This window comes from Cyanistes caeruleus, chromosome 23, assembly GCF_971803275.1.
Source record: "Cyanistes caeruleus chromosome 23, bCyaCae1.hap1.1, whole genome shotgun sequence".
In the NCBI taxonomy this organism is placed as follows: domain Eukaryota; kingdom Metazoa; phylum Chordata; class Aves; order Passeriformes; family Paridae; genus Cyanistes; species Cyanistes caeruleus.
This window is the reverse complement of record NC_141723.1, coordinates 317267-337125: the sequence shown is the minus strand read 5'-3', so window position 1 is coordinate 337125 and position 19859 is coordinate 317267. Positions and strand designations below refer to the sequence as shown.

The following is a 19859-nucleotide window of genomic DNA, read 5'->3' as shown; positions in this document are numbered from 1 at the left end:
TGATGCTCTCATGCTTCACTGAACTGGCTGTCTGGAGACAGTGCTCTCAAGAGTTTAGGAAATGTTGGGAGTAAGGGAGGATTCAGCTGGCTCTCACTGTAACGAGCTCTCCACTGGAAACACTAAATTGCCACCAAAGCTGGTATTTCCCATATGCCAAACATAGTCATAATTCATATCCTGTAACAGCTTTATTAAATGGATTCTCATTCCTGACTGCTAGGAAAGATACAGGCAAAAGGAGCAGGCAGGATATTTTATCAGCTCTGGTTTCAGAACAAAGGTGCCTTTCAAACCAACTGCGGCATTACATTTGTCCTACACACCCACTCATTGGCACCAGTGTTCTCCCTTCCTTTGAGAAATACATTCAAGCTCTGGGGAAGCTCAGATCACTCCTTCCAAGCACATTAAATTCAGCAGTGAAGTCAGGCCTGACCTGAAGAGGGTGCTGCATAAACAGGGATCAATGACAGCAAGGAAAACATTTATACAGATGGCAAACATTGCAAAAAGCTAAAGAGTCAGATAGACCTGTTTCACAGTATGATGTGTGCCTGACCTGTAAAAGCAAGGATGAAAACCATTTAATTTTGCATGTGACACTTGTCAATCAAAGAAATCGACTGAGGAGCTTAAAGAGCATGTGAAAAGTAAAGGGAATGGAAATTGAACTGTACCACCCACATTCCTTGCATGTCAATTTGTTGACACTGAAGCCTTCAGAGTGAATTAAGGATTGTTGAGGATTTAGCTTAAGAACACAGTCCACACACTCCCTTCTGAACTGTGGCAGCAGCAGAAAAAAGCACTGGTCTGGGCTGTGCTTGACACATCTCTGAAAACGTGACCATGAATTCTGCATGGAGAGCCAAGCATCATCATAACCACCACAGCTGCCACCACTCTGGGGATGTGCAGCTTAACAAGAACTCCACAGGTAGTGGGAGATGAGGAGACACAAGGTGAACATTCACTGCCAACACCCAGAAACAACGTGGAACCCATGGAATCTGCCACCTCCCAGTGTGAGGCTTGCTTCTGGAAAATCACTGTGACACCACTCTGTCCTTCACCAAAGGTGACAGCAACAAGCTCCAGACCATGTCCTACCCTTAACCCAGGATATTTCCACCTTGTGGTTATACAGTTTTTTTATGCATTTTTTTCCTCAGTGCCTCTTTCTTCCTCTTGGCAGCACTGGATGTGCTCCACTGCACTGTCTCCCTACACCTCTCTCCATTCTTTCTTCTTGCTTATCTTTTGTGCACTGACAAAAATACTCCAAAGCAGCATACCAGCCACAAACTGAGACTAGGAAAACATTCCTAAAGCTGCAACTAGACAGTGAGTTCTCTCTGAACCTGAGAAAGGGCACAGCCTTCCAAACAGGTTTTTCAGTGTTAACAGGCCATTCTTGATTTGAATTTTTATTCAGTTGGGCCTTTCAGCACATCTTTCACCATTTTAAAACAAGCAAAAACAAGTATCAACATAATTTCAAAGACTTGTGGAGTATCTGCAAGTACTCTTATGAGCACAATAGCAAGGTTGGGAGCAACATATTCACACACACTACCCAGCAGAAGGAAAAGAATTTTCTGGATGTTCAGAAGTAAAATACAGTGTAATGGTGCAGTAGGTCTAATGCTGGCCAAACGCCAGTACACCCATTATAATTATTTACTCTTTTTCTGCTGTGAGATAAGGATTGCGAGGAGAGCAAAGCAGGCTCAAAACTTTAAAGGGTATAAAGAAAACTTTATTAACAGAATTAAAAGAAAAATAGTAAGAAATCAGAATAAACCTTCAGAACACTTCTTCTCCCCTCAACTTTTCTTTCTTTTTCCAACTGATAATATATATATGTACAGAGACAAATTTGGTATTTTCAGTCAGTTTACCACTCTTAAAATAATCTTTCTTCAGTCCACTTAGGGAGAAGAGTCTCTCCTGCCATACCATGAAGATGTTTCCGCAAGAAACTCTTCTCTTGTGGTTATAATTTTCACTAATAAAAAGTTCCAGTGCAGCCGCCTGGAAATCTGCCATTGTGAAATCCCTCCCATGGTTTGGTAGTTTTCCCACAACTACCACCATGGGTCATTTCAGATTACTGGGGTGCAATTTTAAGCATGAGTGGTTCTAGTATAGAAACAGAAGTTCTCATCTTTTATCTCTGGGAACAGTAGTTTTCTTCTTCCATTCCTGGGCCATGGTTTTTCATCTCTCTCATTTCTCTCTGTTCAAGCTTCTTATTGGATCACAGCTACTTCCACATCTGCTTGGTTCAATATAGGTGCCTCAGCTCATAGCTGTGATTAGAACGTTACTTTCCCCCACAGTGCATTCTGTGAGTTACAGGGGAAAAAAACAGTCTGATGCATCAATTATATCTTCCCCTTAGCCTTACAAGAGAATTTCAGCCCAAGACTAAGGCATCTTCTCGTTCTCCTCCCACCTGGGATTTGACTCCTTCTTCACTGACCTTAGTGTCTCCGTGTTGTTTTCTTTACATGTCTCCAGCCTTTCCTTTTCTCTCACTCAAGAGAGGATTGATGTCTGCAAGGTTCATCAGTACACTGAGTTAATATATTGCCCAGGCCTGTGGATGGGCATGTGATCTCTGCCAGGTGGCAGCCGCTCTGGCTGCATGGCCGTTTCCTGGCCCTGCTGCAGTCAATTCCAGCTGTGGAGCTGCTTTCTACATGGGGCTGCAGGGTCACCTCTGTTCTCAGCGGCTTGATTTTCTGCAATGCCAGCAGAATGGCTCGGTGGCTTGTGGCTGGAGCAGGGCCCAGCTGGCCTCCACCTGAAGCCCAGCAGAGCCTGCCTGGTCTGCTGGACGCGGTTGGAACTCAGCAGCAGTAAAATCTCAGCCGAGCCGTGCCACGGATTGAGTCGGCTGGGCTGTGGGGTGGAGCAGGGCCCAGTCTGGCCAGCACTGCAGCACAGCAGGGCCCGACCCTGCCAGTGTCCAGTTACCTGGTCAAAGGCCAGAAGCAAGAGGGCTTTTTCCCAGGACTTATTTGTCTTTAAATGTGATTTCAGAGGCGTGTTGTTTTCTTCAGTGGTTTAACAGGGTGCCAATATTCAAAACTAGCCAGCTGATTGGTTCCATTGGGTCCAGAGGAAGCTGTTAGCAGTCCTCACAGAAAATCCCAGAGAATCACTTCCGTAACTGATTCATTTTCTCTTTCAAAAGCAATGTTAAACCATGAGAAATGGTACAGCATAAACTCATCAAAACCAGATTTTCTGATAAAGCTAACAACACTGATCAAGTGCCTGGAAAGGGTTATGAATTATGCTTTGGAGACCAGGCAATAACTCTGCAGAGGCACAAGAGAATTCCCACAAACCCCAAACACAGGCACTATGAAGAACAAGCCTAAGGAAAGAAACAGGTAGACACTTGGAAGAAGTGAGGAAGTCTGTTCAAGATAACTAAGTTCCCAGCAAATAAATTCCAGGAGTGCTTGATAAAAGGAAACATAGAACTGATACTGACCTAGTTCTAAACCCCTCAAATTGTCACTGTGACCAACAATGTATAAAACAGAGCTTCAATTTTTAACAGAGTCAGGCACCAAGGAAAACCACACAGCAAGTGTGTCTGGTGACAGGAAGTAAGCACAGGAGAGAGGGAGAGCTCCACAAGGATAAAGTTCCTGTAGTACCCAGCAACATACAGTTTCCAGAGCCTCCAACAGCCAAGGCCGGGCAACAATGGCTCCCTTGACAGAAACACCCCCCCATACCTGGGATTTCATCTGTGCAGCCTTCTCTGGATCCACTGCCAAGACGTGCTGGTAGTGGCGGATGGTGTGCAGCCTGTCCTTGTTCTCAGCACGGACGTAGCGCTTCAGGGCCTGCAGGATGCGGTGGGGCTGCAGGATGGGAGCAGGGAGCAGGTCAAACTGCTGGAGTCACCCAAACCCGCAGCTGAAAACAGCACTTCAGGTGTGAGCCTACTTTGGTGCTGGACAGATCTGTCACCTGCACTCACCCACTACATACATATATATTTTTTTTAAATTAAGCCCATTTGACTTAATTTTAAGCCTGTATGACTCAAAAAACCACACCTTATGAATAGTGCCTTATGGACACCAAATAAAGCAGGGTTTTTTTCCCCAGGCAGGAAGGAGAGGGAGTCAATTACAGACCCACAGCCAAGTCTGCAGCACCAATTCCCACAATGCAGAAGCTTTCCTAGGAACCAATTCCCAGTTTCTGCAATCTTCTCACCAAGACATTCCCACCTGCCATCCTACCCAGAGCTATCCTATTGGAAAAATATGAGAAGAAACTCACACGTGGTGGGTCAGCCTGCAGGGCAGCCAGGTAGTTCTCCAGGGCGATGCGACGGCGATCATTCAGCATGGCTTCCACCCGAGCCAGGTGAGTCTCCACCAGCTGCTGCTTCTCACTTGCTGCTTCTTTCTCCAGAGATTTCACCATAGCCTGGAAGTGCTAGAACAAAGACAGTAATCAGTGTGAAGTGCACTGTGTGACCAACAATTCCTGAAATCCCTTCAAACTAACAAAGACTGTCAAACTCCATATCCAACCCATTTACAGTTAGGAGAGAAAGGCATGGAGAAATGCTGATGCAGATTTCATCTCTGAAAGTTCAGTAGTGATAATGTGCCTTCCAAACTTCCTTCAAAGCCATTTCAAAGGTCTGAAGAGTGAAAAGGACCTGGCACATAAAGACCATGTTGGGGTTGGGAGATCCAGACTGTGCTAAAGAACTGACACAATATTAACTCTTTCCCTCAACCCTGCAATATGAAAACAGGATTCATCTCTGAAGCCTGGAGCCATTAATCTGAATTTGCGAAAGTTCGTAAAGTATTGCATAGGGAATTTTCCATCAGCACGCCTTCAGATCAAATCTCTCTGTATTCTTTTAGAAAGATCATAGCCCTCATTTCCAAACCAACTAGAATAGTCCACTAAGTGTTATGTTTCAACAGAGATAATGACAAACTTCTGGATTTGCACGTAGTTCTAAACAGAGACTTATATTAAAAAATGCAAAGAGAAAACTGTGTTCCAGGATAAAATCCAAAGTGGTCTTAAATGCTGGAGTCAGTCACTTAGCTGTATATTGGTTTGATAGTAATTCACAGTGTTGTCACTGCCAGAAGAGTCTTCCCCTAATGATCCCACACTGTAATCCCACATTAACTTCACAGTACAAGTGAACTCTCCTTGTAAGGCAAAAGATTAGCATTTTGGCAGCAAACCAGCGTTATCTGCTGTCTAAGGTGTATTTACCAAGTCTGCCCAAGTAGGAAATCTGTGCCCAGATAGCCAGGGCTGACTCTGAACCAGGCTCTGAGGCTAGTGGTTAGTGCAAAACAGGCTGAAAGTCTGAAATTACAATTTGGCTCCACTGTTGCTGCGCTTGAGGAGCAAGATCACTTTCTACTAGTGTGTGTAGGAAAGAACCTGGCATAGTATCAGATCATCTCTAGTTTTAAGAACAAAGCAAGCAATTGAAACAAACCTCCTCTAAAAGGCAGCTGTTGACAGAGCAGGAAGGCTGTTCTTGCATCTCACTTCTCTTTTGTCTCTGATTATTGCAATCTCTCCCACTAACTTTCTCCTTTAGGTCATTCCACTCTTACCTGGATCAGAGTCTGCCTTTCTGCCTTAGGGAGATTTACAGCCTGGTGCTCTGCTTCCTCCCACTCCTTCTTCACCTGGACATGAAAAGGACAGAACACATGAACAAGACACAGATTTAAATTTTATCTTTATGAGCTGATTTGCCTTCACAGGTAGATCCTAGCACAGCTGGCTGGGTTTTGAAGACACAAAAGAGCTGTTGTGAGGGTTAAGCCTAGCACTTAATCCCTCTGAGTAACAAGCCATGCTTCACAGAATCCCAGAAGGATTTGGGCTGAAGGGACCTTAAGGCTCATCCTGTTCCACCCCTGGCTATGGGCAGGGACACCTTCTACTAGACCAGATGGCTCCTAACTCTGTTCAACCTGGCCTTAAACACTTCCAGGTATGTGGAATCCACAATCTCTCTGGGCAACCTGTGCCAGGGCTTCAGCACCCTCTGAGTAAAGAATTTCTTCCCAGCATCTAATCTAACCCCTCTTTCCCAACAATGGAGAAATAAAAATCTGACTCCTATGGTGTGGTCATACTGAAAGAAACACACAGAAGGCTGGAAACTGGAAAGCAAGTCACTTCACCACCAATTTTTCCAGTTTTCCTAGGGTGGCTCCTTAAACCAGGACACCAGTAAAACAGAGGCAGCAACCCAACAAACAAACAATTGCACAGCACAAAGCCTGAAGGCTGACACTCACCCGGTCCATGCGGTTGTGGTGCCTGACCTCCAGCTGCTCCTTGGCCTTCTGGAAGCGGGCATGTTCATTGTCATCAGCAGGGGTTTCAAAGTAGACATCCACATCATCAGTTGGCACTGCATGAAGAGGGAAGGGCAAGCAGAGCATCAGAAACCTGCAATCCAGGACTGCAGAGGACAAGGAGAGGAATCTCCATGCCTGCCTAATCAGTAGTCTGGCAAGCTGAGCCTACTGAACCACCACCTTCCAGAGTCCATTTTGGAATCTTTATGGTGCCAATTTTCTGTCCAACATCAGCACCATCAGTCCAAATGGCAGCGATGACCACAGGTCCCAGAACTGTTTGGCCTGCATAGTGCTGAGGTGAGCAGCATTCAGCTCCAGAAACACAGTGCCTGGCATGGCAAGATAAAGAACTCCTTTTCCCTTCCCCTCCACATAGCTTTTGGATGGTTTAAGTAACATTCTGTGCATTTGCTGTTTGCTGATAAGCTGGCTCCAGACATCAGTAATATGATTAGGGAGTTTGACAATAAATCTGCACAAAACCAGTATGTTACACTTCAAACCTACCTTCCCTACCAGATGCACCAAGAAGGACTTGCAGGCAATGATATTAGACAACACAACAACAGAAGGAGGCTCAGTGTGACAAAGTGACTTGTCCAATACACTGGAAGGTTTGTAACTTCAAGATATCCAAATTTGACAAGGGGAAAGACAAAATTTCAGAACTGATAAACTTCAAACATCTACAGAATCCACATTAGGGGCTCTGTATTCAATATGCTGCAGTCCAGGAAGCGCTGAAAATACTGTGCTACAGTATTAGGAACTACACATCCCAGAGCCTTTCTGAAAGATCTGTGGCAAACATGATGCACTCTCTTGTTGCCCTTTGCCTGAGGGAAGGTACAAAGGGGCAGTTAAGGCAACCTGTCATCCATGTTAGTTATTCCAATGGAAAAACCTCCAACATGTCATTAAAGACAGCATGCTTCAGGAAAAAAAATTACTTGGCACTTCAGCATGAACACTGGGTAAGAGTTTAGCATGCACTGCACCCACCAACCTTCCCTCTAACTAGGGGGAAATAATGACAACATACAACACAGGCACTATTGTTGTGTGCAAGGGACAATATCATATCAGTCCCATATTCTGGCCCTGCTGCTGGCATTTCTAAACCAGGCTTGGACACAGAGAACTCTCTTTCCAGTGCCAAATCTTTCTGTAACAGGACAATCTTTTGCACAAAAAGCTCCTGACATCTGCATCTTTTCTTTCACCACCTCAGTTAGATCAGCCCAATCTAAAGCACTTGCATGAAGCACATTTTGTAAACAGGATTATGGCTGTATAGTCAGGCTGCCAAGCCCCAGATAACACAAAAAGCCTTTGAAAAGCTTTAATGGTAGCTGAAGTGGAAGTGCTGGAGTTCAACAATAAGATTAATAAGGAGGTTAAAATGCTTTTGGTAGTTTTATCATCTGACATAAAAGCCAGTTGAAATTGGTGCCAAAAACCTTAAGCACTCAAAAACACAGGGATTGAGTTGTGATTTGTATTTCATACCAAGCTGAAAATGGAAAACTGAATTGTATACTACTGGTCTGATATTTTCCAAAATTAAAGTAGCAAGAAAATGCCTACTACCAGGAGAAGACCTGCTTGTTTTTCAGGACCTACTGTTGAACAAACGCATGGTAACATGATCAGGAAAAGCAAGGGCTTCCTTATGTATATTTTGATTAAAAAGCCAGTTAGGCAAGAGGTCAGAGACAGCCCCTGGTCGCTTCTGTAGATCTGGAAGAGGACAGCTGAGCCCTCAGCAAGAGCTGCAAGTCACCAGGGAGCACAGACAGCATATGGTATGGGGCACCTTCCCCAGGAACAATCACCCTATGGACCTAGGGAAGTGAAGACAGGAGGAGACTGCTGCAAAGGGACAGACACCAGAACCAAAGGGACAAGCTACAATCAGGTCCTCTATTGCCCAAGGGAAGGAGGAGGAGACACCACACGCCAGACAGACAGTGGCCAGCTGCAAAAGGCCAGTGGGAGGCAGGACTTACTCATCTTTTTACACACAGCCATACAATACTCCTCTGACTCAAAATTGTTCCTGTTGCCTCCGCAGCCTCCATATATAAAGCGAATGCATTTTCTCTTGTTAGGATCGAAGTACCAACGAGGCATCACAGCCCGGCAGGGCCCTGTCATGGCCTCCTGGGAGCAGACAGCTGTGTGGAGACGGGTAAGAACATGAGCTGGTGAGGAGCACAGGCCTTGCTGAGCGATTTACATGATGCAGAGGTGGCTCTATTTCACTCCTTCCTCTGAGGCACAGGCCTCAGCATCACTGCTGCAACAACCCAAGGGCCTCTGTCAGTTTTGGGGGGTTTAACATTCCAAAGCATCCATCGCAAGCTGGTCAGGGAGATGCTTGCACGTTGTGCTTTGGAGATAGCCAAGCAGCTCGCTCTGTCTCTACACGGAGCTCTCATCTGTGAGAGACTTCTCCAGAGCCAGGGGCTGGGACAGCAGGAACCTGTTCTGCTGATGCCACAGCATTATGCCCTGGGTGCCCCAGTGGGAGAACCTCCACTCTATAAAACCAACAGCGTGGAAAGCCAGTCAAGTAGGGCTGCTTAAAGCATCAAAGGATGTCCAGTTCACTGCACTCTGCCTGGACAGATACTCCACATCTTACAGGGCAGGTGTAGAAGTAAGTGAAAAAGCAGGCTAAACAAAGGGAGTGATCTCCATGCCAGCCTCAGTCACTGAGGTTCTAAGGTTTTAAACATCTATGCACCAAATATTAAAATTTCATGTAGCCATGGCACGGGGAATGCTTCATGGTGAACCAGCAATAGCAGCTGGGATGCTCTGAGGCGAGAACAGATATAGTGTATAAATTAGCAACTGTTCATGGTACTTCTGGGAAAAAAGACTGTATACCCCCAAAACAGACACCCCAATCATATTCCTCCAAGACTCTTACAACACCTGCAGATCTGCAACAACCCTGTATACTCATGAGCTAAGCCTTGTTTCAGCAAGGAGAATCATCTGCAGCATGCTGGCATTTTTCCAGAAAGATGTGAGAACTGCTGGCAATGATTCAGTGATCTGTAGGTAATTGAATTTCATTCCCTCTCTGCTCCTCCCTCCTCTGCAGACACTTCCACATGCAAAGTGTAAGGACATCACATAATGCTGAGGCACCACACCATGAGCCCTCTGCAAGGGCATCTACCACCCAACAAAAGCTGCCACCAGCACAGTAGATTCTACTACAGTGGAAAATATACCTTATAATAAAGTTGGGGCAGTTGTGCTGGCTTTCTTTTGTGGAAGGAAAGTGTTTATGCAAAGGCAGCACCAAGAATGTTCCTCACCCTTAAATGACCAGATGGCACTTCTACAAAGCATGGCCCACCACTTTCTGCTTCCTCATTTTAAGCTGGTATAAACCACCAGATTTTAAATTTACAGTGTACTGTGTTCCCTTTAAGATTTCCCAAAATTTGCAGATACGGCTTTTCTGACTCATCACTGCACCTTCATGAGGTGTTTGTTTAACATGCCAAACACTGGGCTTCCTGCCAGCAGAACTGCTGTTTATCTGGAAAACATATGGTCCATGCTCTAGAGAGAAAATTTCAATACCTGAAACAAGCATCATCAGCTTTCCTCTGTTTGCTAATGTATCTAGCAAATAAAACTTCCAAGTGGCACTTATTGACTTGATCAAAACCCCATCACTAACTGACATCCAACAGGAATGATCTCAAGGGAGCAGGAGGCCTGTGGACTGGAATGTGTCTTACATTTCATGTCACTGCTCACTTCTTTTTCAGCCATAGCCTTGTCACTGCTGGGCTCTGTGGGGGTCTCTTCATTGTAGTCATCAACCTTGTAGCTGTCATAGTAGTAATCACGGTCTTCCACCACATCCTCCTCCTCTTCCCTTTCATCATCCTCATCCTCATCTTCCTCCACAGCTGTTCCTGTGAAGTCTTCTATACCTGCCTCTGTAGGGAACTCACTGGAAGGACAGAGATAAATTAGGGAGTAAAGTTAAGGCTAATCACTTGGATGTACCAGAATAATGATTCTTTACATCTATTCTAGAAATGGGAGAAGTAAGTGTACCAACTATTGATTAACCTATCACTCACAGCAAGGGACATCCCTCATTACAGACACTCCTACTGCTGCAGGCAGTTTCTCCACGGCTCTGGCTTCATGTGGCCTCTTTCAGTAAGTAAATTTTTCAGCAAGTGAAAGTCTAACCTTGGGGCAGGTTCCTACTGCAGAATCTCAGAATGGTTTGTGTGGGGAAGGACCTTAACACCCATCTTGTTCCACCCCATTCTCTGGGCAGGGACACCTTCCATTATAACAGGCTGCTCCAACCTCCATCCAGCACGGTCTTGGACACTTCCAGGAATGGGGCAGCCACAGCTTCTCTGGGTACCCTGTGCCAGGGCTTCAGTACCCCCTCACAGGGAATAATTTCTTCCCAATATCCCATCTAATCCTGCCCTCTGGCAGGGTGAAGCCATTCCTCGTTTTCCTGACACTCCACGCCCTTGTCCAAAGCTCCTCTCTTGGAGCCTGTTTAGACATTGGAAGGGGCTCTAAGGTCTCCCTGGAGCCTTCTCTTCTCAAGGCTGAATGATCCCAACTCTCTGCAGGGATGAAGGGAGAGGGGGTGTTTAGCTCTTCCGGTAAAAGGGGCACTACAAAGCCATTTGTCCTCTTCAGGCTCAGGACACTCCTTTAGGAAACTCAGAAGCACAGAAATTTGCTCAATCCTCACCACAAGGGAGTTGCTGTGTGAAATATTCTCGAACAGCAGCTTCACGTACAAAGCTGTCAATATCTACACCAGTAAGAACTCTACCTCTTGTAAAGGTCATAGTCTTCATCCTCATCCTCCTCCTCTTTGGACAGAGCCTCATCCACAACCTTAGTCTGAGGACAGCACACATATTCTGTTCCATGGAACTGGTCCACTCCACAGGGCAGGAGCATCCCGTAGCTGTGCAGGATCATCCCTTCTGTCAGACAGGCCTGAAAGAGGAGCCCATTCATGTCAGCTCAGCATCATGCTCTTCCTTTGGATAAAGCTCAAGTTTACCTATCATAGATCCCAAGAATGGTTTAAGTTTTACAGCAAAAACAACGGCAACATATGACCTAAATCTGAACATCAAAGGAAAGTGGATTTGAAACCTGTAGTGTAAAAAAAAAACAAACCATGAAAGTCCCAGATTCAGAAACACCCAGTACTTCCTGGTGTTAGCATTTCACACCCCAGCCCCAACAACTACTGGTTTGTCAACATGGAAAAGTCCAGGGAAAAAACAACTAAACAATTTGTGCCAACTCAAAGGAGAACACTTGAAAGAACCAGAAAGGGTATTTGCTTTCCTGTGCTGGCCATTTCATTAAACTTTATCTATTAAACTTTACATCGGAGCAAGTGAGTAATTGCTCAAATGGACTTTGTATCAATATTATTTTACCATGCTGTAGATGAAAATCAATTAGATAATTAGAGAAAAAGTCAAATGTAAACTCTGCTTACACATTACATCTTTACAATTCTCTTAAGCTAAGGAAATACTTGGCTTTGAAGTGCCCAGAAAAGAATGTAGAAAAGCTTTATTATACCCATCAGAACCCTTTTGTGCTTTGCTTTGTTAGAGATTTTAAATGAGCCAAATATTGCTGGAAAAATTCTCCAACTACATTTAAAGTAAATGATTTTTCAGTTTTATAGACATTAACAAGTTTACCGTCAATTAAAATATAATTACCCTAGTACAGCTTTATTTAGATGGATTTTTGCTCACAGGATTTTAAAGAAATAGGAATTTTAAGTAGAGCATCCTTAACCTCATCTGGTTAACAACTGGTCTTTGTGTTGCTGTTTCTACAGTTGTTGCTTCTACAAAATAGAAAACATGCACATTCTGTCATGATCTTATTTTGATTACTCCAGCTTCAAATGGGAGTGCAGAGCTTTTTCAACAATTTACCTAGTCTGATTAAAAAAACCACAAACTCACCCCACCAAAACCATGGGCTAAATTTATTCTGAGAATATAATCCACCTCTTATGTAAAACCTCGACTAATCAGTCCCAACAAAAATCAGATTGCTCCCAGGCAAGCCGTCCCAACCAAATCCCCAGCAGCAGAAGGCACACTAAAGCAAGATGTGCAAGAAAAATATGAACTATCCTATGCCCACTGTATCTCCCTGGAAAGAGAAAAGAAAGAGGTATGAACCATTGGTTAAAGCAGTATCCCAGAGAGCTGACTACAATTCCTGGCTCTGGGGTATGGATAAGCTATTTAGGACAGCTTTCCATGAAGAATAACTCAATTGCTACACAGGTTTTTTAAGTCACTTGAGTACTTTTCAATTTTTATTTCCTTGCTGTTTGCCTCAGTTCATTGACTGGAACACAGGAACAGTAATACAGAGAGAAATACTGCTATGGTCCAACGCTACAAGCATCCAAATGGACAGATCTGGAATAAACACTTCTGTCCCAGTGGCGTCATTACCTCCTTTGCCACAGTGTGCCAGTGCTGGTGGCTTTCACACACATCCATGCGCTCCTTGTGGAAGAACCGGCATTTCTCAGGAACCAGGAGGACGTCACTTACAAACTCACCCACTGAAAAACACAACGGCCACAGTTCACACTCATTCAGCTTCCAACAGCAAATGAAGTCTCCATGAGAACTTCCCCAAAGTGCACTCTATGCATGTGCCTTGAGGGCTTGATATATTCTTGAAGGAGACAAGTCACACCAGCTCTGAAAATCATTTCTGAGAATCTAAAGAAAAACAGAACCTCAGAGATTCCAAGGTAAAACCATGGACACAGGTCCATGATTCTGCTGACCCCTAAAGCTGAACTGAAGGCAGAGTTTAGAGTGCAAGTTAATAAATAGATGTTCTTCCATAAAAGGATTGACTGAAGATTTCAAGCAAATCTTTGAGAAGACTGTGTCTGCACTAGGAAGTTTCAAACTACTAATCACCTATTTTCAAATGAGCTGTATCATACTAAATTTCCTTCACGCTGCCTGCTGCTGTAACAGCCTGGAAATCTTTATATGCTGAGAGTGTTATCTATGTTTTCAGTATTTGAGCAAGTCTGGTTTGGTTTGGTTTTGGTTTTTTTTCCAGATGGTTTAATTAAAAGATCAACTGCAGCACATTCACTGTCCTAACCAAAACACATAGGGCTGGAAAATAAAAACTATTCCGCCTAAATATTAGAGTACAACCAGAGTCAGCAAATATACTGCATTCCAATATCAAGATAACTACAACCTTACCAGCATGAGAAAGCTTTGGCACAATCTTTGTGCCAAACCCAGACTTTTGCTTTTGAGGAAGATGGGAAAGATAATCTCTCCATTGTACAGACTCTACTTTAGCTGGACTTAAAAGCTATTTAGCCTGAATTTCTGTCATCATTCAGTTTGGTACCAACACATATGAACTAAGGATCAGAACTAAATGAGCATCACTTCCTGTTCTTATCCCAGCAAACACTGCCACTGGAATCCAAACGATTTTCTCCAAGCTGAGGTTTTTCTTTCTTTCTTGCAGATTCAAATGCTGAATTCGGTAATTTTAAAATAAGGAGAAAGCTAGATACTCTGAGACCAGGAAAAGATCTTCAGCCCAAGTGTTTCAAAGCAGTATTCCCTGCAGACATGGCCAGCAGCTTTAGGAGCCATTTGTTAAAACTGGAGAATAGCTTTTAAGTCAAAGACTTTTTCTCACAAAGTCTCCACAAAGCAGAATTCTTCATCCAACCCGTCTTTCACACCATCTTTTCAAAATATATTTTAAATATTGTTTGCATGACCAATTTTTTTGCAGCTCCTTTCTGTTGATAGTAAAAGATCATAGACACATCTCCAAGTACAGAGAAGTTAAATAGTTTAGAGTTAGATTACCTGACAACTGAAGACAATGAAATCAAATTACCTTCCTCATCCCTTTCCAATTACTTACTTTTAAAGTAACAGAGAGATTGTATTTTCTCCATTTTCTTATCTCAAAACAGGCCAGTTAGAATCTTGAATTAATACTCTTCCACCTTACTCTAGGTTCCCTAAACCTAGGAAAGGTTTAAATGCTTCTGGTAATAAAAGTAAAACTGAGCAAACCAAGAGACTGTGGTTCTGAGGGCTGAAGGCAGAAGATTCATGAGTTTTTCACCTACAAAGGGGTTTGCCTTGGTGGGGGAAGAGCAGAAAAGATTAAACAAGGTATGGTGACAGGATACTCAAGGTACTCTGTGCATTAATGTATCAAGGAAAACACAACCAAGAAAGGGAACAAAATCCCACCGTTTGACTATAATCCCAGAGAAACAAAACACCTATTTATAACAGGCAATTTGTGGTGTGTTAGAGACAAAGAGGTTTTATAGATATATGGACTCCAGACTTGCAATTCAGATCTGAAAACCAAACTGCCTCACAGGCTGGGGCCTGCAAGTCATGAACACTGTGAACATGAAATACACTAGTGAAAAAACTCAATAAATAGTTTCATGCTTATCAAATTTGAGGGCAGTGTCAGTAAAATCAGCTTATTTTTCAGCGGAGAATAGGCTTGGGGAAGGATTTTTTCTAATAGAGATGACTCCTTATAAATCCAGGGATCTTGCTTTCATCCTTATTTCCATCAGAAGTTCTCCTTATGATCAGTCGGGTTTGGTTGTTTCCCAAACCTGAATTTCCACATCTCCCAAGAAAAGCACCTTTCTCCCAGGACGTGTCCACAACAAATTTTATGTTTAATGAAGTGCTTTATGATTGTCTAGTGGAAGGCATTACATAAAGGACAAAGCACTTGCATGGTTCTGCTGCTTTGCTGGTGTTCTCCCCTGTCAAATCACATGGTAACCTGAGATACAGATACAAATTATGAAAACTGGTTCCTACTGAATGATCCCAGCAATCAGACTCTTATCAAGACTTCTTACAAGTGTTTTCCAGTGGATAACTGAAAAGAAAGTCAGCCAGCTGAAACTAAGCTCACTCCTAAGAACACACATGGGGCAGCACAGAGTCACCCACAACCCACAGGTCAGAAGTCACAAGTTAACCATTTAAAACATGCTGCCTGATTCCAGTGGGTGGGGAGATTCTGGAAAGTACCATGAAATCCATCACAGTTTATCTCATATTCTTTCACAGTTCAAAATGGGGACAGGGGATACAGCTGCAAGAAAAAGGGCCTCTTTGAAACAGCAAAGTTTAAATATAGTCATTGAAATAGAATGGAGTTCTCCTGCCAAGACCAAGCAGGAAGCCTGAGCACACTGAGCATTTAAGTCTCCAAGGCAACAAAAATATTAAAGCATCACAAAAATAGGATCAAAGTATTAAATCCGAGTGTCTTTGTGGTACTCAGATACAATAGCCTTCAGGTTTTTATAGCAGTTGAAGAGAGAATGGGGATTTGTTTTTCATGCCAGGCACAATTATTCTACCACAGCTGTTACCAAGCTGCTCCAGAAAAGCAGAGTTCCATCTTGTGGAAAGAAAAACATTTCAATGGAAGCCGTGGAAATGACAACCTCATACAAGAAAAGTCTTACAAACTGAGTTGTTCTCTCTGTAAGAATCCAGAAGACAACTCCGTGCTTCTCCCATAGGAATGCACAGCTCACCCACAACACACACTCACCCAGGCACTTGTAGGGCACGACGATGTGAGTGTGGTCCTTGCACTGCTTCTTCCCACGCCTGCACCAGCTGTCGATGCTGACGGGCTGGTTGGCTTCTACCACGTTGGTGATCTGAAGATCTGGGTACATCTGGGGAACAGCACAAACAGAGAAGTTTCTCTCCAGAAAGAACAGACAATGTGCAGAGCAGCTCCTACCAGAGTAGTGAGGCTGACTCTACACAGGAAGTTGGAGTTTGCAGATGGACACACACTCTCCTCTGTACCAAGCTTAGTATAGCTGGAGACATAAAAAAGCTCCAGCTGTCTGTCACACAGGGCTTCAGAAACAGGTATGCCACTGCTTTGAGGCAGGAGAAAGCCAGGTCAGGGCAAGTCTTCACTGGCACTAAGCTGAGAGGTCTGGATTTGCACAGCAGTGGAGGAGGAGCATTTAGGTATTTGGGTCTGGAGGAGATGTAGCTGTTTAATTTTTTCTGGAGCAGCACAATACCTCCTGGAACAGCAATCACCAACAAATAGGGTTTAGTAATATCTTCAGACTCTCTCATCACTTGTCAAGTAATGCACCCACCTCCTCAGGTTTCCTCATGCCTAGTCCATTTATGAGGTATTAATTTGACCCTTATGCCCTGCTCAAGTTCTCAAGTCCAGACACCAACTTATATTTAGGGTTTTATCAAATGAAAAAAATGTAGCCCCAGTTATATCAGCCTTGTAAAACAGTTTAAAAAGTTTCCCAGTCCAGACACAGTACATTCTGTTGCTTTCCCATTAAAACAAAATACATTTCTTGTGGTATTTTACAAGACTGTAACCTCAGAGAAGCAATTAAAGACACTGGACAAGACCAATGTAACAGTGTATCTGAAACACACTAGATAATTATACCTTTTTCAGTAAAGTCTAAAGAGCTTAAAAATACTGACAAATTTGATTAAAATATTTTTTTAATATTATGGCTGAGCTGAACATGTCATCGAGAACAGCACAGCCGCATTCTAACTAGAATAGGTGTCAGGTTCCATTTTACACAACAGGGAGCAGATACTGGTTAACCAGCTCAGGGGCAGAACATTAGAGTAAAGCCCTGCAAACAGATGAAGCTACCTCTGACTTACAGACCAAGTAACCTTCTGTGAGCTGATCTGAGGTAGCTTCTAAATCCCACTGCAGTGGGATTAGATGTCTTCCTTGCTTTTCCTGGACAATAACGCAGCAGGACAGTGCAGGGAACTGGACTAGGCAAAAGCAAGCTCATCTCCTGCATGGTTAATTTGCTACTGAGCAGCTAAATTGGAATCCAATTCCTTCACAGCAGTGAAGATTCAGGATTACACAGAAATCTCACCTCCTGGCAGTATTGCAGAATCTCCTCCTTTCTTCCAAAGCAGCTCTTGGTCCCAGAAGTGTCAGGTTCCCATTTCCCAGTCTGGATGTTCACATGCATATTTAGCTTCCCACAGAACATGGCAATTTGAGGTTCTGCCACCGCAAACCCTGTCCCAGCATTGGCTGCAAGGGCCTGTGAAGACAAACCAAAACAAAATACCTTGACTGCATTTTCTGATCAAAGGCTCAACAACTCAAAGAACCAGAAATCCTTTAGCATCTTCTCAGATAGCCTTATCTAGAATCAGTGGAGTCTTGCAAACTACTTTGTAACAACATTCCTTGAGATGCTGAGCCCACATAGAGCTTTCACCAGCGAGGTGTTTGTTTTCCCAAATCCTTTTTTTATATTTGAAACAACAGCTTACCAAAACCAAGAGTAATTCCCACTAAAAGGCTGCACCTACATGGACTGAAACAGATGTCTGAAAAACTTACTAAATAACTAATACTAATAACTTTTGGCAGAAGGACCTCTGTGAGGTTACACACAAGCAGGTGTAACTACTACTAATAAAATAGAAGAACTGTGTCCCACTGCAAGAATCCTGCTCAGAGTTAAAAGGTACGTGTTTATCCTACTATCATTGAATATTTGGGATAGAAATACCTATGATTTTTGCTCAAACATACAAACAAAGATAATTTCTGCTGAATCAGAAAAAACAGCTGTGACAACAAGCCTGTTGTGTCCCACTCAGTGCACTTTTATAGAGCTGTTTCAGATGTGTATTCTGTGCACTTCCCAGACTGTACCAGCAGACAAGAACCTGACAGCTCAGGCCCACGTTTGGGTCAAACTGCAGACTGATCAATGAAAACAAGGTCAGGCCCTTTCTGAAATCTTGCTGACTGACTGAAAGAGGAAAAGAGGAGCAAATTAAATTGCAGACTTTTTTCCTGAGAAGACCAAGTGGATGCTGGGAGCTGAACACACTCCTTAAATAACTATTCGCTGTTGTAAAAAAGAAAGAGGCATATGGCAAACAAACAGATGAACTCCAAAAGCTTTTTAAGGTGTTTAGGGGAATAGAAGCCACTTTAACTGCTCCAGATAGAAACAGCAATGCATGGTCTGCTGGCCCTAAGCTCCTTTTCCACTGTCAGGCAACACAACCTCAGGCTACCAGTCCTGCCTTCATATTTAACTTTTTGTGCACTGAAAAATGCATAAATTACAGTGGGCAGTGATCATTCCCTAATGCCTGCAGATCCCCATCAACTCCTATCAATATCTGTATGTTTAAAGGAAATAAAAGAATAAAGAGTAGAATTCAACTAGACAACTTCTTTGTGCAGGTCTTAGTTACTGGATATTAGAAAAAATAGTAACTCCATTACAATTAGTTCATTTCTCCCCCTCCCCTTATCTCTCTGCCTGGAGAGAAGTCATTTCAACACTTAGAAAGTCAAGGATTGTTTAGTGCTGAACACAAGATTAGTGCTTGGGGGAAAAGACCAACTTGAGGCACAAAGTATTAAGTGAAGTATTAACTGCAGAAAAATGACCCCTTGAGTTTTAAGTACTATTCACCCCTGCATCATTTAAGAGAAACAGTCTTATACAAGTGGTTTCTACTTTGACCCTTCCAATCAACAGATGCTCATGACACCATGTTTTAGCAAAGACCACAAAGTAAAGAAATACCAAACTATATGTACGAGATAGCAGCACTGATATCCCAGTATCAAAATGCTGCCAAGTTCACATACATTTTCAAGTTTACTGTGGGTATGTTTGTTGTACTCTCTGTCCTAAGGAAAAAACGAGTCAAGCAGTTCAGGTACAGGAGCAACTCTGAGGAATAACTGAGGCTGGAAAAACACTGCAGTAACTTGGTTCTTTCAGAAATCAAGCCTTTAATAAACATAAGTGCGCACAGCAGAATCTGTGACGGGTCTTGCACCACCCTACTCCCTGCTGTGTCTATTCAAAAAAAAAAAAAAGCAAACGTAGAATGATCCTTCAGAACTCCCTAAACACACACAAACATTTTAAGAGGCCCTTTTAATCTTTCTCCAAACAAACGCCACTTTGGTACCAAGAACCATTTTCCAGAGAGCACAGCACCTGACATGCTAAAGGAAACAATCCCCAAAACAGTTTTTTGTTGTTGTTTGATAACAACATTGCAACCACATCCAAGTTTCACCCCTGGAAAGAAAAAAAAAAAAACCAAACAACGAAAAGACATGCAAGATCAAGAACCCAGGAAGCATTAACCCTTGTAAGAATACAAGGCATCAAAAGAGAATAAATGTATGTGCTATAGTGGTACTGCTGATGCCTGAAATCTGGCTCTTTCAGAGCGAACTTAACAAGTCTGCATCACAATAAATGAACTTCAGAGCAGGAGGTGCAAGCTCCAATCGAGATGCAGAAACACC

The 19859-nt window shown here is 43.2% G+C and overlaps 1 protein-coding gene across 12 annotated transcripts in view; it reads right to left on the bottom strand.

Moving 5' to 3' along the window:
* APLP2 (amyloid beta precursor like protein 2) overlaps window positions 1–19859 on the bottom strand; it is a 48033-nt gene that overhangs the window by 8209 nt on the left and 19965 nt on the right. For 6 of the 12 annotated variants that reach the window (XM_023941591.2, XM_023941592.2, XM_086861398.1 and 3 more), the window contains exons 2-11: window positions 17431–17604; window positions 16080–16209; window positions 12923–13035; window positions 11248–11417; window positions 10169–10386; window positions 8411–8578; window positions 6336–6451; window positions 5640–5714; window positions 4318–4476; window positions 3762–3890 (exon numbers count right to left, since the gene is read on the bottom strand). In XM_023941591.2, the coding sequence (XP_023797359.2) occupies window positions 3762–3890; window positions 4318–4476; window positions 5640–5714; window positions 6336–6451; window positions 8411–8578; window positions 10169–10386; window positions 11248–11417; window positions 12923–13035; window positions 16080–16209; window positions 17431–17604 (1452 nt within the window). The remainder of the gene's footprint in view (window positions 1–3761; window positions 3891–4317; window positions 4477–5639; window positions 5715–6335; window positions 6452–8410; window positions 8579–10168; window positions 10387–11247; window positions 11418–12922; window positions 13036–16079; window positions 16210–17430; window positions 17605–19859) is intronic. The other 6 variants (XM_023941595.2, XM_086861401.1, XM_086861402.1 and 3 more) reach the window with 1 other exon arrangement.